Source organism: Lathamus discolor, chromosome 5 (genome assembly GCF_037157495.1).
Source record: "Lathamus discolor isolate bLatDis1 chromosome 5, bLatDis1.hap1, whole genome shotgun sequence".
In the NCBI taxonomy this organism is placed as follows: domain Eukaryota; kingdom Metazoa; phylum Chordata; class Aves; order Psittaciformes; family Psittacidae; genus Lathamus; species Lathamus discolor.
This window is the reverse complement of record NC_088888.1, coordinates 90,371,484-90,396,036: the sequence shown is the minus strand read 5'-3', so window position 1 is coordinate 90,396,036 and position 24,553 is coordinate 90,371,484. Positions and strand designations below refer to the sequence as shown.

At 38.5% G+C, this 24,553-nt stretch overlaps 1 protein-coding gene across 1 annotated transcript in view; it reads left to right on the top strand.

Annotated features, from left to right (window-relative positions):
* Positions 1–24,553, top strand: part of DLGAP2 (DLG associated protein 2) — a 149,406-nt gene that overhangs the window by 114,156 nt on the left and 10,697 nt on the right. Inside the window, exons 6-8 of the mRNA XM_065679172.1 lie at positions 7,292–7,641; positions 17,997–18,082; positions 19,253–19,668. Of these exons, the coding sequence (XP_065535244.1) occupies positions 7,292–7,641; positions 17,997–18,082; positions 19,253–19,668 (852 nt within the window). The remainder of the gene's footprint in view (positions 1–7,291; positions 7,642–17,996; positions 18,083–19,252; positions 19,669–24,553) is intronic.

The window sequence follows — 24,553 nt, the reverse complement described above, 5'->3', positions numbered from 1 at the left end:
TTCACAGATACCAAGTGCAGAAAGACTCTTTCTCTACTAAGAAACTACCTGGTCCCTTTAATGGCTGGGATTCAATATGGAGGGCTGAATGAAAAAAGGGAAGAAGCAGGAAGATAGGTTAATAACTAAAGTATGTGTCTGATTATATTTGAAGGAAGTCTATCCAAGATTGGATTAAAAGAATTAACTTCATTTAAAGCAAAATTGTCTCTTGAATTTCAAGCACAGTGTGACATTGGCAAGTTTTAATGACTATTTGTGCAAGGTTTGAATGTTCTTACAGCTAAAAAAAATGCTTTCATTACCTTAAAAATGGAGAAATACTTGAACATGGACAGCCCTCAAAAATGACAGGATCTTTCACTAGTAGAGTAGCAAGCGAAGATGTCTAGGGAGACTCAGAAAAAAGGGTTGGAGGAGCCTGGATTGTTTGAGAGCATAATGTGCTGATGTTTCAGTTTAAGTGCAGTGTGGGTGTGTTTGAGAAGTCCTATGAAGGATTTGCATTTACATTCAGTTATTACTGCCTATGATGAGGTAATGGACTAAAACACTTGTTTTCTATGCAGAGCCTGAGCACATACTGCTCCAGCACTGTAAAGAGAAAGTAGACCCCAAATCACTGGTGTAGGCCTTTGAGGTGGCCACTGAAAAACATCAGACTTGGATCCAAACAGACTAATTTACCTTCACCTTTTATCCTCATTCTAACAGATCACTTTTTCTTATTAAGTAGCCAGAGACTACACATGTCAAAACTAGGATTTCTAAATTGTCTTGTTAATAACTAAACTTTGAAGGCATTTCTGATCCAAGAAGGAAACCTGTTCCTGACATCTCAGAATTTGACTTTCTGAAAAGCCAGATTTGCTTTGTAAAAATTAAACTGGCCTATTTGACACTAGTCTCCTTCTAATTTTGCTTGTCATTGGAGACCAGTGTGTCGTCGCAGGAGTCACGGACAACGCAGAGACGATCAATGTGATCAAGCAATTGCCAAAGTTTATTGCATTTACACTGGGTTATATACCAATCTCGTTCTTCAAGCTTGTGTCATATCCTCAGATACAGCAATTCCATTGGCTAACATTCAAAGGTTAATTTACGTCATAAGCTTAGAAACAACAATTCCATTGGCTAACGTTCTAACGTTCAAAAGTTAACAATGTCAACTTGCTAAACATTGCTTGCCAACCACAACTTTTCAACATCTTAATTCTGCGGTTTCACATCCTAACTGTAAGACTATACAGCATCAGCAGTCTTACTTCCCTAATATGCCACCCCAGACACTCTAGTTATGTTAAGGCCCAAGCTCTCTTTATTTCAATTAAAGGAGCACGAGTTCTGTCCAAGGCCTCTTGCCTCTGCTCACAGCTATGACAAACCTGCCCACACCAGTGTATAATGGATGTTGACAAAAGGCATATATAAAAAGACGTGTCCCAACTTCCTCTCTTTTAAACAGGGACTTGTATTCTTATCCATGGCTTGGTAGAAAAATCAAGAGTTCATTCTTTTTGCAGCAAGTAAATTCGTTTTGTGTTTGGTTTTTTTTGTTTGTTTTTTTTTTTTTTTCTCTAAAGATCTCTTTGATTTCTTAATGGTCTTTTTAATGCTCATCACTTTGTTTTGAGAAGTAATTGTATGCATTCATATGTATATTTTTATTTTAAGAGTAGCTCAGAGGTCCTGATGACCATGATGGAGCATAGGGAAGAGATTTCAGGGCATTTCAAGGACAAGTATGTTAGATGGTACTGTAAAACCCTTTGGTTAGAACAGTATTTATGATGGTCAAACGACTATACTAATAGCTGAGTAGTCTTTTCGTGCAGGATTAGATTTAATTGTGTCCTTTCATTATAAGCACTCTTTCCTCTTCAGAAACAGTTTCAGGGTTAGCATTCACCTTCCCTGTGCAGAGTAGATATTCTAGCATTAGCCTGGGGTCTGCACCGTGTTCCTCTCAGTGCTGTGGTTCCTCAGAGGAGCACTGCCTGCAGCAGCATGCCTCCAGGGCAGATCCACACTCCCTGCAGAGTAATTATCCTCCTTCTGAATAAACCTTATAAAACAGAATCCAGTTTACTCTTGCCGTGTGTCATAAGGGACAACTGTTTCCTTTAATCGATGGTGCTTTCATGTAAATTCATCATCCAGTTAACTTTGTGATCTCAGCCTAAATAATGTTATTTTGACTAAGTGCTTAGTGGTTATACTGATTTGTAAAACCCCCTCAGGTAACTCTATCTTGCAAATGGACCAACAGCAGTGATTTATTAAAAGGCTGCCTTTTGAAAAGTGTTCTGAATGTCACCTGCGGCCACTGATATTTCATCAAATAGATCATGTCTCTCCTGCCTTTTGTCTTTGAATATCCATGGATAACCTGAAGTTATATCTAAATTGAATTATTTTAGTCATTTTATTTCTAGTACTAACTGTGGGCACTGAAATGTGGGCAGAGTAACTGATGTTTCTATGGCTGTAGCAACAGTAACCTTAAGCAAGATTACTCAAATAGAGTGTAGATTATGAGGGTTATTCTGCTTCTAGCTATATATCAATTAAATAAAAAACAACAAAAAAATCCTGTTACTTCTGAATGATCAGGAGACTTTCATTGGATTTCTATTTTATATGTCCAAACCATCAAATTGCCGGGGTCCAAAACATCAAATTGTTCTCTAGTGCTGGGGTTATCTTCCTGCTTTCTCAGCAGTATTGCCGTAATATCTGGTACTCTGGTTCTGACTAGTGTTCCCAACAGGGATCACAAAGGATGTATGAGAAATTATTGTGATTTACAGAACAGGTCACTTGTAGCTGTCTCTGTGCCAAATGCAGCACTGATAGGCAATCTTGTGCATGTGAGGGTCATCTGGCACTTAAGGTATCAATCCTCACAAACCAAATCGATGTGTTACACTTTTTCCTGACAGAGTGACAAATTAACACATGCTATGCTGCATTGCTTCCTGCTTCTTTCTCCGAAACAGTTTATACCTGGTGTTCATCATTGTTTAGTCTAGCCCACTGTGAAGCAGCACAGAACCATTTTGTTTTCCTCTAACGAGTCCTTCCTTAAAGGAAAATCCAGTGGAGCCGATTGTACATGTTTGAGTTGAAGTGAGGGAAGTACCTAAACAGTTGATACTTTGATCCAAATGGAAGTCTGAAATATCCATATAGTTTAGGATTAGAACAGTTTTTTACCATTTTTATAATTTTTTGTTTCGTGATCAGAAGCTAACAGATGGGCATAGACTGTATCTTATAAAAAAAAATTTCCTACTTTATTAAAAAAGGAAAACAAAATCAGCTTTCTATACTAAGATAACCTGTGAATATAGGTTGCAGGAAAATTTTAGTTTCTTTTTCGTAATTCCTTGTGTGTTTAGTTTAAACATTAAAAAGATATTTACCTCTTGTGCCATCCACTTTCTTTTCTTTGCATTTCAGAGCAGCTATAGATTTTACAAATTGATTAATAGCATGGCAGAAGGCTGTTGTTTTTACATTTCTTGAGCCTCATTGCTCAGCAGCAGGATTGGTGAGAGAAATATCAGGACCACCCAGCACACGCATGCTAAACCACTCAGAAAACTAAAGAAATCGGAAATCCTTGGTGTTTTCCTGTGAGCCACAGAAACAAAAGACGATTGTCCAAAACTGATGTTTTATATGTCAAAACATGAAGCATGTCTCTGCTTCTACTGAAGTCCTCAATTTAAGTCAGTTGGAAGTGGTAGTGCAATAGCTCTGCCCTCCTGGTGGTCTGCTTTCGCACACCCCTCTCCCCACACTGCGTTTCATCCCCGGCCTTTGTGCTGACTGTGACACCCAGCTTGTCCTGCTTTGACAGAAGAAAAGGATCCTCTGTCCCAGTCTTGTTTCTCCCAGGTCAACTTTCAGCACCAGTACCGTGGATGGAGTTACTGCAGCACTGCCCTTGGCCCGCACACAGTACCCTGGGGCTGCATTGCCAGCACCAGCCCTTCCTCTAGGGATATCAAAACCCACCACAGCTGTGGAGTTACTAGAATGATGGACCCCAAAATGGAGAAGATATGAAGCAGTGATGAGGAGGTTTTATATGCTTACTTTGAGCCAATAATCACTAACGCCAATAAAATTTGCGAGGCAGTGGATGAAGCAAAGCTGAGAGGCGCTCCTGTCCATCAGCGTAAGAAGGGGATGATAAATGAAAAGGAAGTTCATTTTCTGTTAGGAAAGGACATGTTTCTTCCTATATATAATATGTGGCATGTATGACTGCTAAGGCCAAGAACTGAACATGATAGAAAAAGATATTGCTGTTGATAATGGGAACATTCATGAGTGTTTCCGTGATTAATGGAAAAAAATTGAAAGTGACATAAAATTTTATGCTTCAAACCTTAGGCCAATATTTATTTATTAGAGACCTAAGACCACACATGAACAGTAAACTATGGATTACAGGGTTACTTTTCTCCTTTAACAAGTCCCTAATCTATTATGTAGTCACCTCTTAAGTCAGCAACACATACCAAGTTTATCTAAGACAATTTTGATCAAATTATTCATCTAAGCTATCCCATTTACTTCACTAGAACTGCTTGAGTGATTAAAGCAAATAGAACTGGGTGGCAAGATTTGCTTTGCGAATTCAAACCTCCGTCCTCTTACCTGATTTTGTTACACTCTCCAATTAGTCCCAGATTTTTGAGTTTCTGAAACTTGTTCCAGATATGAACTCATTAACTGGTAGAGATGAAATTTTTATTCCCTGCTCAATATTTGATCTGTGCGACTGTAGCTTACAAATTAATCGCATTTCTTCCTGCCATATTTCACTGTAAATATGTAGCGAGTTTCTCACAAACTTTCAGTCTTTCTCCTGATTTCTTCTCCTTAGTGAACCTTTGTGGGTTTTTCAATTCCTGTTTAGTGCTCCTGACTAAATGCTTGCCAGAATACTGCAGTAACTGTAATACTTGCTGCTTTAAGACATGTCACTCCACCGAATCAATCAGAAATATCCAGAATAAAGTATTCAGTCCTTGGGGATAAGGAGGAAAGCAAGTGACAGTTTTGGTTTTGCCACAAGGAGAATTTTTCCTTTTTAGAAATGTAAATGAAGATTAAGTTAGCTATGAAGGGTTGCAACAGAAGTTTAACATTTATATTCATTAGGCAGAGAAGTGATCAGCTGCCCAAGTAGTAGGGATAGACTTGCTTGTGATGTTTCATTATCACATTTACCATATGTTTCATTATTCACTGCTATTTCTTCTGCATGAAGACAGACAGTAAAAAAAAAAAAAGTAAATTAGTATAACAGTGATAACCTGTCTTATGTTATAGGTAAAAATAGCTTCCTGTTCTGAATTTCACTCGCCCTATGGTCACTAATGTTTCCCAGCACGTTGATCACTTGCATCTATATTTGCAGGGGGAAGGGGCAGTATTATGGCAACTTTCATCTTACTGAAATAATTTGTTAAGAACTACTGCTTGAGCTCACAAGACACTGTTTGAAGATCCAAGCTTTAGAGCCTCTCCTTTCTAAACTTTCTGTATTCCCTAAAGCATCTGAAAAACATTGGGTTTTTCTTCTTCTTTACTGCTGGTTACAAAACTGACAAGAGATAAGATTGGTGATAGGACAACAAAACAGCACTTCAAAAAAAAGCACAGTCTCACACTGAATAGCATGTTTTCATGTTTCACTCCATTGGAGTAATTTAGCTCAGAGCAAGACTTCCTTTCAATCTCTACCAGAACTGAGCAGCATTAATAAAATTATATGAACACAAAATTATTTGAATAAATGCAAATTATTAGCAAATTCCTAAACTTGTTTTTTCTTTCCAGAGAGCTGCAACATAGCCTTATATCAAAAACACAGTTCCAAGGTTACCTGAGTCACTGTTGCCATGTCCAGTGCATTTAACAACACCAGAAAAAAGCAAACCTTTTCCTTAAGTCATTCATTATCCTGGTCTATGCATGTATACATTATGCTATTTCACTATCATTGATATGGGAAAGCATAATAATTTTCTTCATCTTCCTGCAATTACACAGGAAATTAATTGGACTTGATTTTCCTGTACAGGAATACATAAAGCTATATCATGACACATTTTTGTATCAGTTTCTAATTTTATGAATTATGATTATATGTGCTCTGCAGAAAAACACTTGCATAACAGAAATGCTCACATTAATACCAACAAATCGTAGTGGGCTTAGGCAATTAGAGAATTCAGCTATGTAATATTAATGACTAAATATCTATCTCTATGAAATCTCTAAAATTTTGTCAGAAAGCACTAATGGCACAATTCTGCATCTGTAGAGCTTTCTTGGATGTTTTATTGAGCCTTTTGCTGCAATACAGAATCTATGTTAAACCAGCCTCAGACCTGTTCTGCTCATCAGACTGAAAAATCATAGCTCTGCTCATGTGTCTTCAGTTCTCCCACTGTTCCAAACCTATTTTCATATCTATATTTCCATAGTCTCTGCATTTAAGTAGATTCTCCTTCAGTGCATGTTCTAAGGATTTAAGGCTTACTGTAGGATAATAGATAAAAAGACACCGCTTTTGGTATTCCTTGTAGTTTTTGCTTGCTGTTGTCCAGGTATCTAGCAGCTTTGCATATATTGTAACAATTTTTGCATGACTGGAATTCCTTTTTTAACTGTATTGTGGATATTTTTATAACATATGCTTCTTGTGTAAGTAGCCAATCTTGCCTAATTCCAGCCAGTACACCTGGAGGTATTTTTACAGATTAAAGTATTGCATACCATAAAGTAGAAGTTTCTGAATAGTTTTGTACCAGTATATTGATGCTACTTTCTCAATACACTATATCAATGCACAGCCCACAGTTCAGGTGATAACAAAAGGGGAAAAAATAAATCTTCCTTTATTTCTCTTATCAGCTTTACCCCATGCTGAAACAACCTCAGAAGCCGTAGTATGCACCTGCCCAGTGCAAGTCTTAACACACACAAATCTTTACTGACTCTCTCAGCTTCACTGTAATCTGAGACTCTCATTTGCACCCCTTGCTTCATAGCTGAAATAAAATGTTTCTGTGAATACCTATCTGACTCCAAAGGACATTTTCAATTAGTAGTGCAGTTCACAGAGCACTTTGTTACACTGTCTTCATTCTAAGTAGCATAATCTTAATGTTAAGGTGATTTCTGTTGTAAAATTTGTCAGATTAATCTTGATTTCTCTTTATCTTTCTTTTTTTTTTTTTCCTTTTTTTAATTCTTTCTATAGCTGTAACTTACACAAGTTACAAAAAAACACCACCACCGGTACCCCCTCGTACCACTTCTAAGCCACTGATATCAGTCACAGCACAGAGCAGCACAGAATCCACCCAGGATGCATATCATGACAGCCGGACTCAGAGGATTTCCCCATGGCAGCAGGATGGGCGAGGGATGTACAACTCTACTGACAGTTTGGACAGTAACAAGGCCATGAATCTTGCCTTGGAAACTGCAGCTGCGCAGCGCCATGCATCCGAGAGCCAGAGCACCTCGATACGCACCAGTGACAAGGCCATTTTGGTGTCAAAAGCAGAGGAGTTTCTTAAGAGTCGACGTTCCTCTATAGGGATCCAGGTAGCCTATCATAACATCTGTCTGTGATGAATTGCTTGCCTTCTTTCTGTAAATAGCATAGAATGAGTCATTCAGCTTCACTGGCTCTAAAAATCTAACAAACAACCCCTGGCTGCTTAGCATGAATTGTAATTCACATCATGGCAGCATGGCTGTGCAGAAAAGTCTTCTGCTAATATGCTGTACCTGGAAGAAAATGAATGAATAAATCTCTAGGGAGGTTACCTGTCATTAACACTTGATACGAAAATTATACTGCAGAGCTACAGGTGAACAGCATGTTCATCTCCTTCCCTCCATGAATTCACAGTCCTTTTTATAGAATTACACCAGCTTTAAAATGCTTGACTGTATTTTTCCCATTATCTTTCTCTTCTGACCTTGGAAAATGTGTAATGCTGCTGGATCTTAAAGCTACTCAAAAAGAATCCCGTCCCCCCCTTACTTTTAGTTGTGCTGGGAAGAAGGTACCAAGGAAGAGAAAGAAATGTGCTGGTGCTGATACAGCATAATTACAGACAGCAAGTAATGAAATAGCATTAATGAAAGCAGTCTTTGAGCATTCCTCCATTTGTCCATCAAAACCCACAATATTTACTTCACCTGACATCATGTGTGTCAGACTGCAGAAAGCTCAGTCACGTTGTGTTGTTTCAGCCAAATGAAATAAGGCAAATCCAAATGCAAGTTTTGATTGATTGCTACTCCTTCTACTAAATGGAAAATGCTAGATAGGTAGCAATGGTCGTTTGTATAAATCTCTAGGAAATACCAGGTAGTACTAAAAATCAGGAATTTGAATTTGCAAAGAATGTGAAGTCCTTTGAGACACAGGAGTAGAGGTAAATTTAGGCTTCTGTTCTGCTGAATATTTAATTTCAAGTAGGTGAATATCCCCTTTTACAGCACTGGGTTCAGTTCTGTGCTTAAAAACCTCTGCTATTGCCAGACCAACTATAGAGAAAATGCCATGCATTTTGGAGTTGTTACAGGTGTTGTGGAGACAGTAACATAGGGCTTGGGAGACAGCAACTTAGATCTTGAGAAGGTAATGTAACAAAGGCCAGTGAGAGAGTGCTCATCTACTAGGAAGCATACTATTTTAACAGTAGTAATGCTATTTCCATTAATTTCACAAGAGCATCAGAGAAAAGTCTTTGGGATAAGCACATCACAGCTACTGATTGAACTTCATTGTTTAACATCTTAGTGTAATATAATTACTTGGTTCCACAATGTATTAGACTGATAGGAAGGCATAGGCTTTGCCAGCAAGCTGCTAGTCCATTTCATGACATAAAAGCATTTGCTTCTGCTTCTCTAGATGCAGAAGAATAGAATGCAGTTCAACAGCAATGGTAAAATATTCAGATGGCTACTTTTCAAATGTTTTACAAGGCAATTAGTGTATCCTAAATTGTTCAGAGAGGGGCTTAGCAGATAACAGTGAAAGGCTCAAAGAAGTAGCAAATAATTTTTGGCACCTTTTAGCCCCTAACCTGAAACTCTCTTCAGAAAGGAATAGTGTCTAGTGTTGTTCTTATCTCTTCTATACAGCAGCTGTGCACAGTCGCATTTAACAACGTTGGTGTCTTGCTTCAGTATTTCAGCAATTAATTCTGAAATTTTGATTGCATCACTTGGTCCTGTTTCTTACTGCAGGTGATGACCAGTACTTTTCACTGGGCTCTGACCCTTCTTGGTATCTGGTTACTTTAATAATGAATGCTTATATTGCACAAAAACATCTGTGCAATGATTTCCATGGAGGCAGCTGGTATTCTGTAGCAACTCGGCATCTGACACTTGGCCCCTAATAATGGTCCTCAGGTGCACACGTTGAAGAAGGCAAATACATTTTGCAACAGCAGGTCTTAGAAGGATGAGTGAGTTGTTTGTTATCTTTTGAGAAGTATAAACTGCTTGGTTGTAACATTTGCCATTAGATGAGGTTAAAATTGCAAAATCACCCTCAACACAGTATCCTGAGGCCACATTTTAGTTGCTCGGGCTTTTTTCAGCAGTAAGTTTCAAACTTCACATTGATGTGAAAAGTACCTTTCACTCCCTTGTGCATTGCTAAGCAGAAAATGCATTTTGTTGTGTTTCTGTTGCCAGGTTTGTAAGGAATAAAAATACAAGGTAGAATATTCTTATTACAAACTACAGAAATAGTAATTTATTCCCCCAAAATACAGTGGAAGACTTTAATTTCTTTTAGACTTCTGCATCAAAGCACCTTAGAAAGGGATGTTTTTTATTTGCATATTTCCTTGATTGACTAAATTACTTGTTTTCTCATTAGCATGCATGCCAGGATAATGCATTGAATTTGCATTTATTTGCATTAATTAATTTGATATCAGGATGGTTAATTTGGGCATTTTTTAATGTTTCATTCCATTAACACATTGGTGTTAGAATGCTTGCCAATGGAGCTTCTTACAGGAGCAGAGAGGCATGAAGATAAAGAATGACCACTGATGCCTCTCATTGTGAAACTGCTATGCGCACAGCCTAGGGCTCCCATGTCTTTGGTACATATGATTTCTGTAGTGTACATGTAAGGAATAGAAGTCCTTTTAAAAAGTCCTGGCATACTAGACATGTGCTATAGGGGTGGAACTCACACACAAAGGGAGCCCAAGCAGCTAGAAGGGCACTGGATTTACTATGAAGATCATAGCATCCTATCTGCATGGACAGAGAACAGCACATATATGCTAATCCAGCCTACAGTATACCTATTCGAGGTGGGAATATTGAACAAAAAAGGTTTAGAAACAAAGCTTTTCCAGAAAATAGCTGCTGGGGTTTTGGCTGAGTTTTTTCACTGCCATATTAAAATCAAAAGGAATATTGTCTGACAAGTCAGTAGGCACTGCACAAAATGTTGATGCCTAAACTCAAATGCATTGCAAAATACTGATTCTGGGATTAAAAATTTAATAAACATTCTTAAAAATATATATATAAAAAAGAATGAAACTCTAGTAATTCTAGTGGTTATAGTCTTTATATCTGTCTTCTATCATGACAACAGAAGACTAATCAAAATATTTGAATTGAACTGGAGAGTAGAGATTGTCTAGAGTAAAATAGCCACTAAGTCAAAAACAAGGTTATTGCTAATATATTTTCAGGGGTTTTCTTTGCTCTTTTGTAAAGCCTTATATATATGCTAATGTTTAACATTCAAACACTGCTCTAGTTATAAACCATTTCATATTAAAAGAATTTGGATTGTGAAATATATGAGAAAACCTGTCAAGAAAATGCTCCTTATTTATTTCAAGTGTTTCAAATCATGCAGTCCTTTATTTCTTCTCTATTTAAAAGGTATCAGGGCTTCTCAAATTAACAGAAACCCTGGAAGTAGATGAGACGGAAACAAAGGTTTTAAATGTGAAGGCTGATTCATGATGGTATTTTTGGAGATAAGCACCAATTGTAGCATACAGAATGGACTCTGTCATCTTCATTTATTGTCAGGAGATCATGCTTCAAAATATCTAAGTTTTTTTTTAATCTAGGAATCTTCATTAAACAAATCATTCTTATAAATCAAAGCTGTATTCACGAGGATTAGTGCAGTAACTCACCTTCTTAGTATTTTGTGTCAAAAGAGGATCTTCTGCATAGTATTTGTATATATATTTAATGGGATTATTAACATTGTAAGATAAAAACTTGTCGAAGAAACTCTGCAGTCTCATGCTGGAATTTCTCTTTAAGGCAAAGCATTTTTACCCACGTGGCATTACTTACTTTGATGAGCATCTACATTTTCTTTGTACTGTTTAGGTTACACCATCCTTGTCAGTGCTCTACTTAAGTGTACACATAGCAATCAAAAGAAATATTCACATTGATTACACTGGTCTTAGGATCATAAGTTTTAGAGGCAAGCATTGTTCATTCTCCTCATAAACACGCTGTCATACTGTACTTTTGTAAGAAAATTGAGTGAAGTCCTTGGCCTGCAGAAGTGAGTGAAAGTTTTGATAACTCTTCTGTGGTACAGAGGCTATAACCTAGCCTTTATAGTTAACATTGATCTATACAGTATATATATATGTGTATATGAGTCAGGATTCACAGGCTTAGCTGGTTAGCAGAGTTCCCAGCCAGTGGTTGCATTTTGGTCTCCTTGTCAAAAAGCTTAGCAGTTGGAATCATAGTTAAAACAAAGCAATGGTTATTTTAAAGACATCTTAATTTTTACTCTTTTCACAAATTACTGTTGCTTGTTTTCTTAACTGCCATCTAACATAATGAAACATTCAACGTGGGGAAGACACAAACTGCTGCCTTGCAGAATAATTGTTTGTTCAGAATAATTTGCCACTTAGAATTAAATGCATCAAAAAAGTTATGAGCAACCACTGCTGTGTATGTTATTTCATTGTTACTATCCCATATTGGCATGACACAAATCTCGTTTCTAACTCTGGCATGCATTTTTAGTGCTTTCTTGAAAGACCGTCAGAAGTTTTCACCACATTGTAGGATATTCTTGTGGTAATTAGCACTTACTGTGCCACACAACCTATTTGAGTAGTCCAGGTGTTCTGCTGGGAAGTAGTGGAGCTGCAAAAGGGAGCCCTGTGGTGAGACACAAAAAATCACTCAGGCATGGAAGTGTGGGTTTGTTTGGTGGCCTGTTAGAATCATAGAATAGTTTGGGTTAGTTCCAACCTCCCTGTCATGGGCAGGGATTCCTCACCCTAGACCAGGTTGCTAAAAGCTCTGTCCAACCCGGCCTCAGGTGAGTTCCTAAAAGTTATTTTGAAATAATATGGGGTTTTTTTGACTGATAAAATTATTCCATCAGTTAAGGAAAGCAGTAGCAGTTAGTACTACGGTTTTATTTGAAGTATTTTCCCTACCTTCACTGTATATGTCACTGCATACAAATGAGATCTCCCTGTGACCAAGAATGATTATCTGCATTCACAATTGCATGTACTTGATCTTGTGTCAAATGTAGTGGTTTTTTCCCTTTTTTACTCATTATCACTAAGAAACCTATGTAAGAGAGGAAAGGTGAATTGTTTCCCTTCCTGTGCATCATCACAGAGATTGTTTATTAAATTCTAATTATAGAACAAATCCATTACAGCAGTGAAAACCCATTGAGGGCAGTGAAGTTGCATGGGGAGAGATAATGTGTCCTGTAGGACTCTTATTACTGATGCTTATGAGAAGGAAGAAAAAGACACCAGGTTAAAACCTGTTTTCTTATGCACTGAATATATTAACTTCAGACCTCCCTTAGAAACAGTATGTATGTAGAAGCTTGGACAGGAACTTATAGGACGCTACAATGTTATGTTGCAATGCTCAGGTTTAAGAGCAGAAAAATACTTTAATGCAGAAATAAAGGTTGCTTTTAAGTAGTTAAAATTTGCAGATAAAAAAACCTTAATAGATACTTTGAAGGAATAATTTAGTTGCTGCATACTTTTCTAGAATGAGTGTCTATAAACAAACCTCAATTGATTATTACAAGGAAGTTATTTGCAATAGTGATTTGCATTTATTCAAATAATTTTGTGTTCATATAATTTATTTGTGGATCATTTATTACCAAGGCAGTGTCAGTATCTGATACTTAGCTTTGAAATTTTGGGTTGGTTTGATCCGCAGTGACTGATCACAGAGGTTTCATAGTAATAGTATTGTCTTCTCCTTGTACTGGCAGCAAAAAACATGGAGGGGAGTATTATGCCTTTGTGACAGGTAAGACCAATAAGACAGAAATAATCTCAAAATGCTCCCTTATGTTTATTATGAATCTTTTAGGCATACTATATATCAGCAAACCAACATTTTTTCATGGCATAAAGTGCCACATTTTTAAAGAAGTTTTAGCTCTTCATTTGCAAAGAGAGGAAAATGAACTGCTATATTAGATCTATTCCACTACTTTCTTATGCTTTTGGTCAGTGTCTGGCAACTTTTTTGTTTCCTCTTCTATGTGAGACTTGCTCATAACCAGATAGACATATAATTCATCACATCATTTTGCTTTACTGAGATTGTGGGACAATTTGCAAATATTAAGCCCTTTATAACCCATGCAAGTATTAAAACAGCAATGAATCACAGAGAATAACAACAGATTCATTAAGACTTATTTGACAGAGCACTGGAACAGGTTGCCCAGGGGGGTTGTGGAGTCTCCTACACTGGAGATATTCAAGGCCCGCCTGGACAAGTTCCTGTGTGATGTACTGTAGGTTACCCTGCTCTTGCAGGGGGGTTGGACTAGATGATCTTTTTAGGTCCCTTCCAACCCTTGGGATTCTGTGATTCTGTGAGTTTCAGGAGTTACACAATCAAACCCAAATGTATTACTTTTCCTTCTATGCTCGTTTGAATCTAGCCTGGCCAACCTGAATAAATCTAAAGAGTTTCCTGCTGTCTTCTAGCAGGAGTCATCATAATATCTGTCATTCAGAAATGAAATTTATTTGTTCATTTTTCACTTTGTGAATGCATTTTTTTATTTTCTACTTGTGTTGGTATTTGCCTCCTTTTTCCAGATTTTTGTTGTTATTGGTCATGGAGGTTGTTACAATATTTGAAATCCTAGATTACACACACAAAAAATTTGGCATTCTCATGCTGTTACAAGGCACAGTGAGGAAATTAAAGCATTAAAATATTAAGGCAATCATCAGATCATTTAGTCCGTGTCAGCCTTGGAAAGCTAAAGGGAAGGATAATTTGCAAGAGTTCATATTTAGAGTTAACTAATGTCATTTTTATTTTGATACCTGGGCCATCATTTTCCTGATAATTTTTTTTTTAATAAAATTTTGGAATATATTATTTCATTTATGCCTGTAAAGTCTAGGTGTCAATTGCATATTGAGCAAATTAGTCAGGATATTCTCTAGGTGAAATATCAATAAGGAAGTGCTTGAAAGCAAGTAGATTAAAAAGACTTTTTCTCAATATGTTGCATCAATGGAAAGATAACAGCCCATAGAAAATATAAAAGGGAAATCTGTCTCCACACATCAGAAGCAGAGTTCAAAAGGAGATGTGCTATATCTGTTACTAAAACAGACAAAGTATCTGGCAAAAACAGACAGGCTTTCAATATGCATTGTGGAAGAAAAGTATGTATTGCCAGTCTTCCTGCTTTGTTCCAACAGCATCAATTGGCCGAACTGATGTTCTCATGGAGACCTTTGCTTGCTTATATCTTTAGACCATCATGTTTCCAGCAGCACTGTGAGCTGCTGAGGCATCCTTGTGAAAGGCAAAAGTCTTTCTTCTGTCCATTGACCACTGTTCACCTCCACAGTGTTTCTAGCTGTATGTTAGCCCCGCAAGTATGGTATCATTGACCTTCTACATCCAGCAATCTGGCCTTCACTTCATCCCCCAGGATTCATTCAGTAGGTCCCAAGGAGAATAGGATATAGAAATGGCCATCCTAAGGACATCAGTCTATAAAGGAGATGCAGTCTATGAGGGAAGTGCAGTTGGTCTATGAAGGAAGTGCATTCTCTTCCAGCCTAAACCATTCTATGAACTGAAGGTGAAGACTGACATGTGGGGACATGTCAGCTTGGCTTCTTTTGTCTGGCTTCAGATCAGATCTGGTCTGACACACACTGTACTGTCCCTCCATGCTGAGCCATTGAATAAGCAGGAAGCCCTGTGTTCCCATCTGCTCTCAGCTGCTTTCTAACACTTACTAACACCTACCAAGTTCTTTTCACTTTTCAGACTCTCAGACTTGTAATGCTGTGGAGCCTCTCTTGCACCACTGACACCATTATATGGCGTTACAGTTCATCCGAACAAGTTCAAGAACCCTGATCAGCAATCCCACAAAGTAGAAATAACGATGTTGGTCCTTTCCTTTGGACCCAGTGCAGTAGAATCATAGAATAGGTCAGAATCATAGCATAGTTTGGGTTGGAATAGTCCGTAAAGATCATCTAGTTCCAACCCCCCTGCCATGGGTAGGGACACCTTCCACCAGACCAGATTGCTCAAAGCCCTGTCCAACCTGGCCTTGAACACTGCCAGGGATGGGGCAGCCGCAGCTTCTCTAAGCAACCCAGGGCCTCACCACTCCCAGAGGAAAGAATATTTTCCTAATATCTAATCTTACTCTACCCTCTTTGGGTTTACGGCCATTCCCCCTTGTCCTATCCCTACATGCTCTTGTAAAAGTCTCTCTCCAGATTTCTTCCAGTCCCCCTTCAAGTACTGGAAGGCTGCTCTATAGTCTTTTTGGAGCCTTTTCTTCTCCAGGCTGAACAAGCCCAACTCTCTCAGCCTGTCTTCATAGCAGAGGTGCTCCACCCCTCTGATCATATTTGTGGCCTCCTCAGGCCTTGCTCCAGCAGGTCTGTTTCCTCCTTAAACTGGTGGCCCCAGAACTGAACACAGTGCTGCAGGTCTCATGAGAGTGGAGTAGAGGGGGAAAATCACCTCCCTCAACCTGCTGGTCATACTCCTTTTGATGCAGCCCAGGATGTGACTGGATTTCTGGTCTGCAAGTGCATTTTTCTACCTCATATTCAGTTTTTCATCAACCAGTATCCCCAAATCCTTCTCCTCATGGCTGCTTTCAATTCAGTCTCATCCCAGCCTGTGCTTGTGTTTGGGATTGCGTTGACCCAGGTGCAAGACCTTGCACTTGGCCTTGTTGAACTTCATGAGTTTCTCACAGGCCCACCTCTCCAGCCTGTCCAGGTCCCTCTTGATGGCATCCCTTCCCTTCAGTGTGTCAGCAGCACCACACAGCTTGGTGTCATTGGCAAACTTGCTGAGGATGCATCAATCCCACTGTCCACATCCCTGACAAAGATTTTAAATAACACTGGTCCCAATAAGGACAGCTGAGGGACACCACTTGTCACTGGTCTCCACCTGGATAGGGAGCCACACTTCCTGAGTGCAACCATCCAACCAATTTCTTATCCACTGAGTCCACCCATCAAATCTATGTCTTTCCAGTTTAGAGACAAGGATGTCATGAGGGACAGTATCGAATGCTTTGCATAAGTCCTGGTAGATGACGTCAGTTGCTCTTCACTTATCCACCAATGCTGTAACCCCACTGTAGAAGGCCACCAAATTTGTCAGGCACAATTTGCCCTTACTGAAGCCATGTTGGCCATCCAACACAGTCCGAGCTGTGAGCCAGAGCAATCCAGGTGTGCTGACTTCATCATGCTACCTGCGTTATCATCTTACGGTCATTAAACCTTGTCAGAAGCACTGCCATGTGAGGCTGTGCACAGAGACCTAGCTTCTTCAAGAATTATAGTCCACCTGTATATTTATTTCCCACCATCCTTCCCCTTTCTCTCAGCATCCTTCCAGAAACATGGTGAGATTGGGACTATGAAGCTGAGAGCAGCTGCAAAGGCCATTGGGCTCCTTCCAGAGGTGCCTGTGACTGCTGCAAGGGGAAAAGTGATGTTGTCTTCATCACAGGACATACTCTTTGAATCCACATGTGGAGTGTATGTATTGAAAAACTGGTTGCTGGTATTTTTTGATTTAACAGGGAAAATATCATTCAAAAGGAAAAGTCAGTCCTAGTCTTTTTCTTTTTTCCTGACTCCCTTGATTCTGTATAATTTGCATTCTGCAGCACTCACTATGTCTGTGTCAAAGACTTGGGGGTGGTGCGGTGGTGGGGAGTGTTATATAAAATCCCACAGAAACTTGCAAAAGCAATGTGGTCTCAGTTATGAAGAAAACTCCACTGTGAATATATTTCAGTAACTGTGTTTCAAATGAGAATACTATAAAAAGTGCATAAATTACTTGCTTGATATAGCATTTTCAGGACCATGTTATTAAAAGAAGTGCGATATGGCATTCTGCTGTATCCCTCACGTCATTTAAATGGTTCTATATTTGTGAACACAGTTGTCGATAAAATTTCATTGCAGCGTTTCTTTTTATCCCTTGCAAGTTTATCAGGCTACTTGAGATTTTATTTTATTTTGTAAATCAAGACTATAATGAGACTGTTTTATAATAATATAAAAGGGGCTATCCTGTGGATTCCTTATTCTAAGAACAGCTCTTCCAGACTAAGCTTATTCCCTGCTTCCACTGAACTGAGTAATTGCATCTGCTTAGGTCTGAAATAGGGAATTACACAGCAGAACAGAAGTACTTGCGCAAAGCTTCATCAAACACAACACCAAAACGGGGATACCAGGCTGAATGTATATTTCATTTATTTTACTGTGCTAGGTGTTTCTTAGTGGTAAGAGAAGAAATATGTAATTAATTTTGAATGAGTGCAGGTAGAAATAGTGCTAAGTTGCACTCACTCTGCAGATGTATTTTTTGTGTTGAATTAGGTGGAAACAGCAACTGATTCAGATACTGAAAGCAGAGGCCTACGGGAATACCACTCTGTTGGAGTACAAGTGGAAGATGAAAAAAGGTAATTCAAGCATATACAAAAATCTGTAGTGTACACACAAATGTAGCACACATTTGTAAACAGAGTTAATAACAAACATCTGGCAAGTGCTGCCTCTAAATAATTCAGAGACAAATTTCTCCTATGCATGGCGGTCATTTGGTAAAATTTGTACTGATTACTTAGCAGTTGCTTAATATTTAGTTAACTTTGCAGTTTTTAATTGGAGGGAAGGAAGTGAAAGTCTTACATTTAAGTAGTGGATTAATATAATTTCATTATTGGCAGAACAAAGAGAGCTGTATATTGGAATACCCTTCCTTTGATAGGACCCCTCCTGCTGCTCCAGGCTTTCCCAGTCCACACAGGGGGAGATAATGGTTAGGATAAAACACATGGTATCTGTATCCTAAGCTAGCATCATCTCTGACACTTCTGTAGCTTTTTTAAACTGCTGGCCAATGTATTAACCTACAGGTTATCCCTGTCAGGCACAGCCTTTAAGTGCTGGACTGGGAGCATTATCTCATTTCATGGCAGCTGTCAGACAGTATCTACCTCCTAATTGCCTTTTACCATCATTGACTAGAAGTAATTTGAAACAATAGGCTCAGACGTGAAAAGATTTCACAAATAATCTTTGCTTCTCTAACTTTTTAACATAAAGCTTTTCTAAAATGTCGTTACTTGGTGGCATATCACAATAGAAAATCAACATTTAATGGTTACCCTATGAGGCAAGTAAAAATATAACAGTAATAGTCTTAAATTAGTTTTTCAGATTTTCAGAATTTATCTAATTGCAATTCTTAATTTTTGAAATATTTTATATATGTACTCTACAGACATCTATCAGAACCTTGCATCTCTGCTAGTTATTTCCAGTTCATTTAATAGTATACATGGTATTTTGTAGTATAAGAATAAATCAATATTTGCTTCCAGATATAATTTAAATGATTTTCTTTTGTATCTTTGCTCAGATCAATGATGCTACTATGCATTTTGATTTTCCTCTCTGTTGCTACTCACTGTCTTATTTTAGTGAGGTATGCACAAAGGAAACATATTTAACATAAGGTCCAAGGAGAAAACCAGAATCCATTCACTGAAACATCATTCTGTGTCTCTGTATAATCACACATGTATTTCTATGTCTTAATCTCTTTTCTTTCTTCCCTCTTCACCAAGGCACGGACGATTCAAGCGCTCAAACAGCGTAACAGCAGCTGTCCAGGCTGACCTGGAACTGGAGGGCTTTCCAGGACACATCACCATGGAGGACAAGGGACTTCAGTTTGGCTCCTCATTCCAGCAGCACTCAGAGCCCAGCACACCCACCCAATACAGTGCAGTGAGAACTGTACGGACGCAGGGACTGTTCAGTTACAGAGAAGATTATAGGACCCCAGTTGACACCTCAAACCTTCCACCACCAGAACCCTGGCTAGAGCCTGCCATTGAGACAGTAGAGACTGGTCGAATGTCTCCTTGTCGACGGGATGGATCTTGGTTTATGAAGTTGCTGCATACTGAAACTAAGAGAATGGAAGGGTGGTGTAAAGAAATGGAAAGAGAAGCAGAAGAAAATGATCTTTCTGAAGAAAGTAAGAATATTTCAGTATCTTTTCTTATAGATGTCTGCCACAGTAAGAAATCTATTAGGGTAAAGTTGTGGTCTGAATCTTTTCCTTACTCATTTTGTAGCACCAAAGATATAAGATCCATGTCCTGCAAGCTTTGCAAATTGTCTTTTCCTGGAGTAAGGTTCTGTAGTAGTTGAGGAGGCAACTGTAGCATCTAGTGCAGGATCGAAGTCTGGGTGTTAGAGATGGCTCTAATGGTGCAACAGCTCCACCCACAGCTCCAGCTCTGACACGTTATTCCCACTCATATGCCTTCGGCACTTGACCCTTTGCCAGAGCACACAAAGTGGTCCTACGTGAACATCTTTTTTTGCCATTTTCCTGAAACCTGAGCATTTGCCTCTTATTAATGATCACCCATTTTTAACATCTTTTAGTTTCTATACAGGCACTTCCACCTGTCATAAAGGGTCTGTTGGAAGAACAGAAAGGAGTAGGCAAAAACAGTAGTTAAAGCACTTCTGCAGTTACACAGGTATATGTGCTATTAGATAGTTCAGCTGCATTTTCTTACTACAGTTTTGTCAAGAATCATTATTAGTCTCTCACATCCTGCGGACATCTTGAAAGGAGTGATGAGGTAAAGTGAAAAATAATGTAGACTATTTTGGAACAAGATCCAAGCCAGCACTAATGATAGTAATATATCAAAGTGGTCCTAGCACTCAGTAGCCAGCTCCCTGTGATTCCCTCTGAGGTCAATTATCCTTGCTCTTCAGGCTCAGTTTTTATAAATATTTCAATCCCTGCCAATCTGAATTATTGTCTCAGCTGAGATTTTCTCAGATCACAAATTAGTTCATATTAAGTTTTCTTACTAGCATCTTTTCCTGCACTCTCACAAATCTCACCATTGCCTCTGAATACTCTTTCCCAACCATCTTCTTTTCCCCTCAATGAGTTCTTGCTATGATCTACCCTTAGGTCTTGAGCCAGGCCTGCATGGTGACTAAAAGGCCAATTTCTATTTCTTGCACTGACCTTTTCAAAAGGAAGAATGTCTAGGTTTTTACCTCGTCATTTTTTATTTTGCAATCATATTTCTCCAGTATGTTGTGTACAAGTCTGCCAAGTAGCAACACAAGAATAGAGGTTGGGAGAGCATGCGGTTGCTTTTCTTCCTTCAGCCTCTGGTGCTTTCTGGAGTATGGTTTTGTCCTTCCAACCCTCCTAAGGGCTGTTATAGTACAAATAATATAATATTTTGCTTTGTTTAGCTAATGTGAGGATTTCCAAACCTTCTTTCATAATGGTTATTTTGTTAACAATTTTTTTTACTGCATGCGTCTTCTTTTTCAATTCCCCAAAAGTTTGCACTGCTGAATACTGACATTTCTGTGCCAACATTAAGTATCCCAAAGCACCTGCTTCCAACATTGCTTTTTACTGATGCAGGGATATCAGTGCTTACGATTGGACACAGCAGATCAAAGAGCAAGACTTTGATCTCTTTGGAAACAATAAAATTATTAGGGAGCCAAGGGGAGAAACACACAGGCAGTCAGCCCCTCTCCTTCCCTAGGAGGCCAGTGGGGAGTCTGCAGGCAAGGGTGTGGGCTTTTCCTACCTCCTCTCTCTGAAAGCTCTTTTTCATGAGCAGCCCTAATCAAACCTGCAGCCACATGAAATGTGGCTCTCATGTCAGTACTCTTTCCTCACTAGAAGGCACAGTGAGGGAATTAGCTGTATTATGGAATGTGACACTGTACTACGTTAGGAAAACCTGGAGGAGCTGGTTTTAGCTGACTACCCATTCCAAGATGCAGAACCCTCCCTCCCATCATGTGAAGCTATGCTCTTGCACTCCAGAAATAGTCTGAAACACCTTGCTGCATGAGGAAATGGATATTAGGAAGGGAGTTTTCAGTAAATTGTGCAGAAGGACATGAAGACAAATTGGACTTTGGTAATTTTTCTTGATATTTGGAGTTAGTGACACCCTTTTAACCTGGAACATTTCAGTCAGAAAACAAAACTTAGTATAAGGATTTTATGTTTCCCCATTTGCAGAGTGACTCTACACTGCAAGAGAAAAAGAAAGAGCAATTCCCTGATACACAGTTACTAAAGCACAATGGAAATGGACCCTTGAAATTCCCTTTTTAAACTAATCAATATGGGTTAATTACTTGTATTTGGGGCAACATTATGACCTCCCTAAGAGATTAAAGAAGTTGTTATAGAATCAGTCTATATAGCATATGCAAAACCAGAAGTTTATTTTCATCTGATTGTCAAAGGTGACACCCAGACTTCTGATTTTCCGTTTGATGTGACTCATTTCAAAAGATCTTCCTCAAATAATCTCCAAATTACACTGCCTTTGAAATGGGATCCCTAATATAAACCTAATATAGCTTATATCAAGTAAAATTAAGTTATCAAAGAATTATTTTCACCAAGGGAATATGTTTCACAGCATTTTAAAATTTCAGTGTGAATGTTTTTTTTCCTTTTGACATATTTTATATCCCCAGTTTGAGCTATGAAGGTTAAAAGTTATGTATCCACAAAAACTGAGGTTTAACAATATCCCAGCATGAAATGTATCTTGACATATTTAAGCATTTGGCAGTTCCCTGAAGAAAATATACGCAAATGGTGGAGACAGAAGCAACTGAATATGTATTCCCATCTTCCAGCAGGAGCTACTATTCCCAAAACACTTCACAGCGAAGTTTGCACATTCAAACTGTCATTGTTGATGCTGAATCATTTATTTTTGGCCTGGTTATATTAATTGTACCTGAAGACCAAATATAGCTTTGCATCTCTTAGGGGAAGGCTGTCTTTATGATACAATTTCCATTTCGTTTTAATCATGGGAAAAGTTAAAATAGAACTGCATCTTAGAAAACAATGTCATTTTTTGCGTTAACACAATAGCCCTGAGATCACAGAAAGCTGTCTGATTGCTGTATTGATTTTTTCTTTCACTGCATCTTTTCTCCCATAATGTTGTTTTAAGACCTTCACTCATCAGGTCTTAGGAAAGGAGAAGATAATCTTTACAGCAAAAATAACAACTTTTTTCACAGAATTTGCTTATTTGGTCAGGTGCCATGAGCTGTATTTTTAAGCCTTTGCAGAGTTCATATATTGTTTGTGGGGGCAGTTATTTCTGTTGTCAGTGTTTATTATAACACATATAGATATCTAAAACATATATGTGGCTGTAACTGTTCCCAGGGTAAGTCATCCAATGATTTGCACTAGCAGGGTGCCTTCAAGCAAAGGTATGTGTTTCTCAAGGGTCCTGACTGAAGTTTCGGTTTTACACCCTGAAAATTGTGTTTGGCTGTTACTGGCGTATCGGTGATGACAAGAAAAACACCCTCAATTGTCACAAAGCTATTGAAGACCAAAAGGGCCAGGACTCTGACACCTGCTTGTAAGCTCTGTGATAAGAGCAGGGAGGGGGAGAACAGGCAAACTGGGGAGCTGCACTGCCTGCTCACAACTTGTAGGCGATGTCTAGCAGAGGGAAGCAGGAGACATCCTGGGCTTCTGAATGCCACGTGCTTGGCCACTGAAGTATTTCAGTTCATAATTTAAAGGGAGAACAGCCACAAAGTTTACTCTTGGATAAAAATCCTAAGATAGGTGCAAAACAAAAAATAAAATAACAGCGATTGTATAAAGTATGCCAGCAGAAAGATATTTTGCTGGTATCATCTGCATTATGGTCAGGAGCTCTACTGGAATAGCTGGCATAGTACAGTGAACTCTAGTGGGCGAAAAAGCATTAGAGTGGGAGCTTAAAATATCACCCTTCTCTCCCCTTACGTCTTCATTCTGTGGATGCTGTATTTTATCTTGGTAATCCTTTGGCTAATATTTCCACAGTATTGCAAGGGCTTTACTAACAGAGCCAAACAGTAACAGAAAACATAGAGTTAAATCTTCCATGCTTTGAAAAAAACCCCAAACCTCCCCCCCACCTCCAAAAAAAAAGCCTACAACTAATTTTAGTATACTCATCAGTCATCCATAGAAGCTTTCTTAGGTGTCTGACCAAATACAAGTGATCCTTTAACCAAAGAGAAGTGATTGACATAATTTCCCAATGCTTTTCGCAAACCTGTCCTTCAGGAACTACTGAAATCTATATTTGGAATGTTGTGAATGACTGTAGAATGTCTTAATTGCCCTGGAACAGTCTTTAAAGTTCCATAGTGAGGAATGCGATAATTTCTCCTAACATTTGTATTGCTCTACTCAAGTTTTCTTCTCTTTGATCTCAGCTCCATTAAGGTAAAAAGAAAATCTGCACCAAGTCCCATTTGGTGTGCAAGGACTCCATTGCCTGGCCTGCCTTCCAGAGCACTGCAAACTTGTAACTGTGCCATCCTAAAATGTCATCTCACTCTGAATGTTATACATTTATTATTACACTTACTTGCTGTGTTGATAGTAAGACATATATTTCTGAAGATTACTAATTTAGGTTTAGAGATTAGCCAAATGTTATGCCCTGTTTTGAGTTAGGAGGATAAAATAAATGCCTGCCAGTTTCAATATTTTTTCCAGGCACATAGACTCTGATTGTTTGTGGGGCAATTTATTTAAGAGTATAGAAAAAAATGGAACAATCAAATGGAATGAAAATTTAAATTAAAACATGTCATTTAAATAAGCAGTAATGAATGCCAGAAGCAGATTTATTGTTAGTAGTTTCTTATTGCTGGTGCAGCAGTGGCACAATTGAGCAAAGCTTTTAACCTGTCAAGAATAGAGTTACAGCATCAGACTATAATCTTAGTTTCATCAACATAGACCTAGTTTTCCCCCCTCTACCTTTGTGATAAGAAACCATTTTCGATTACAAGATTTTGTAGCATTCCAT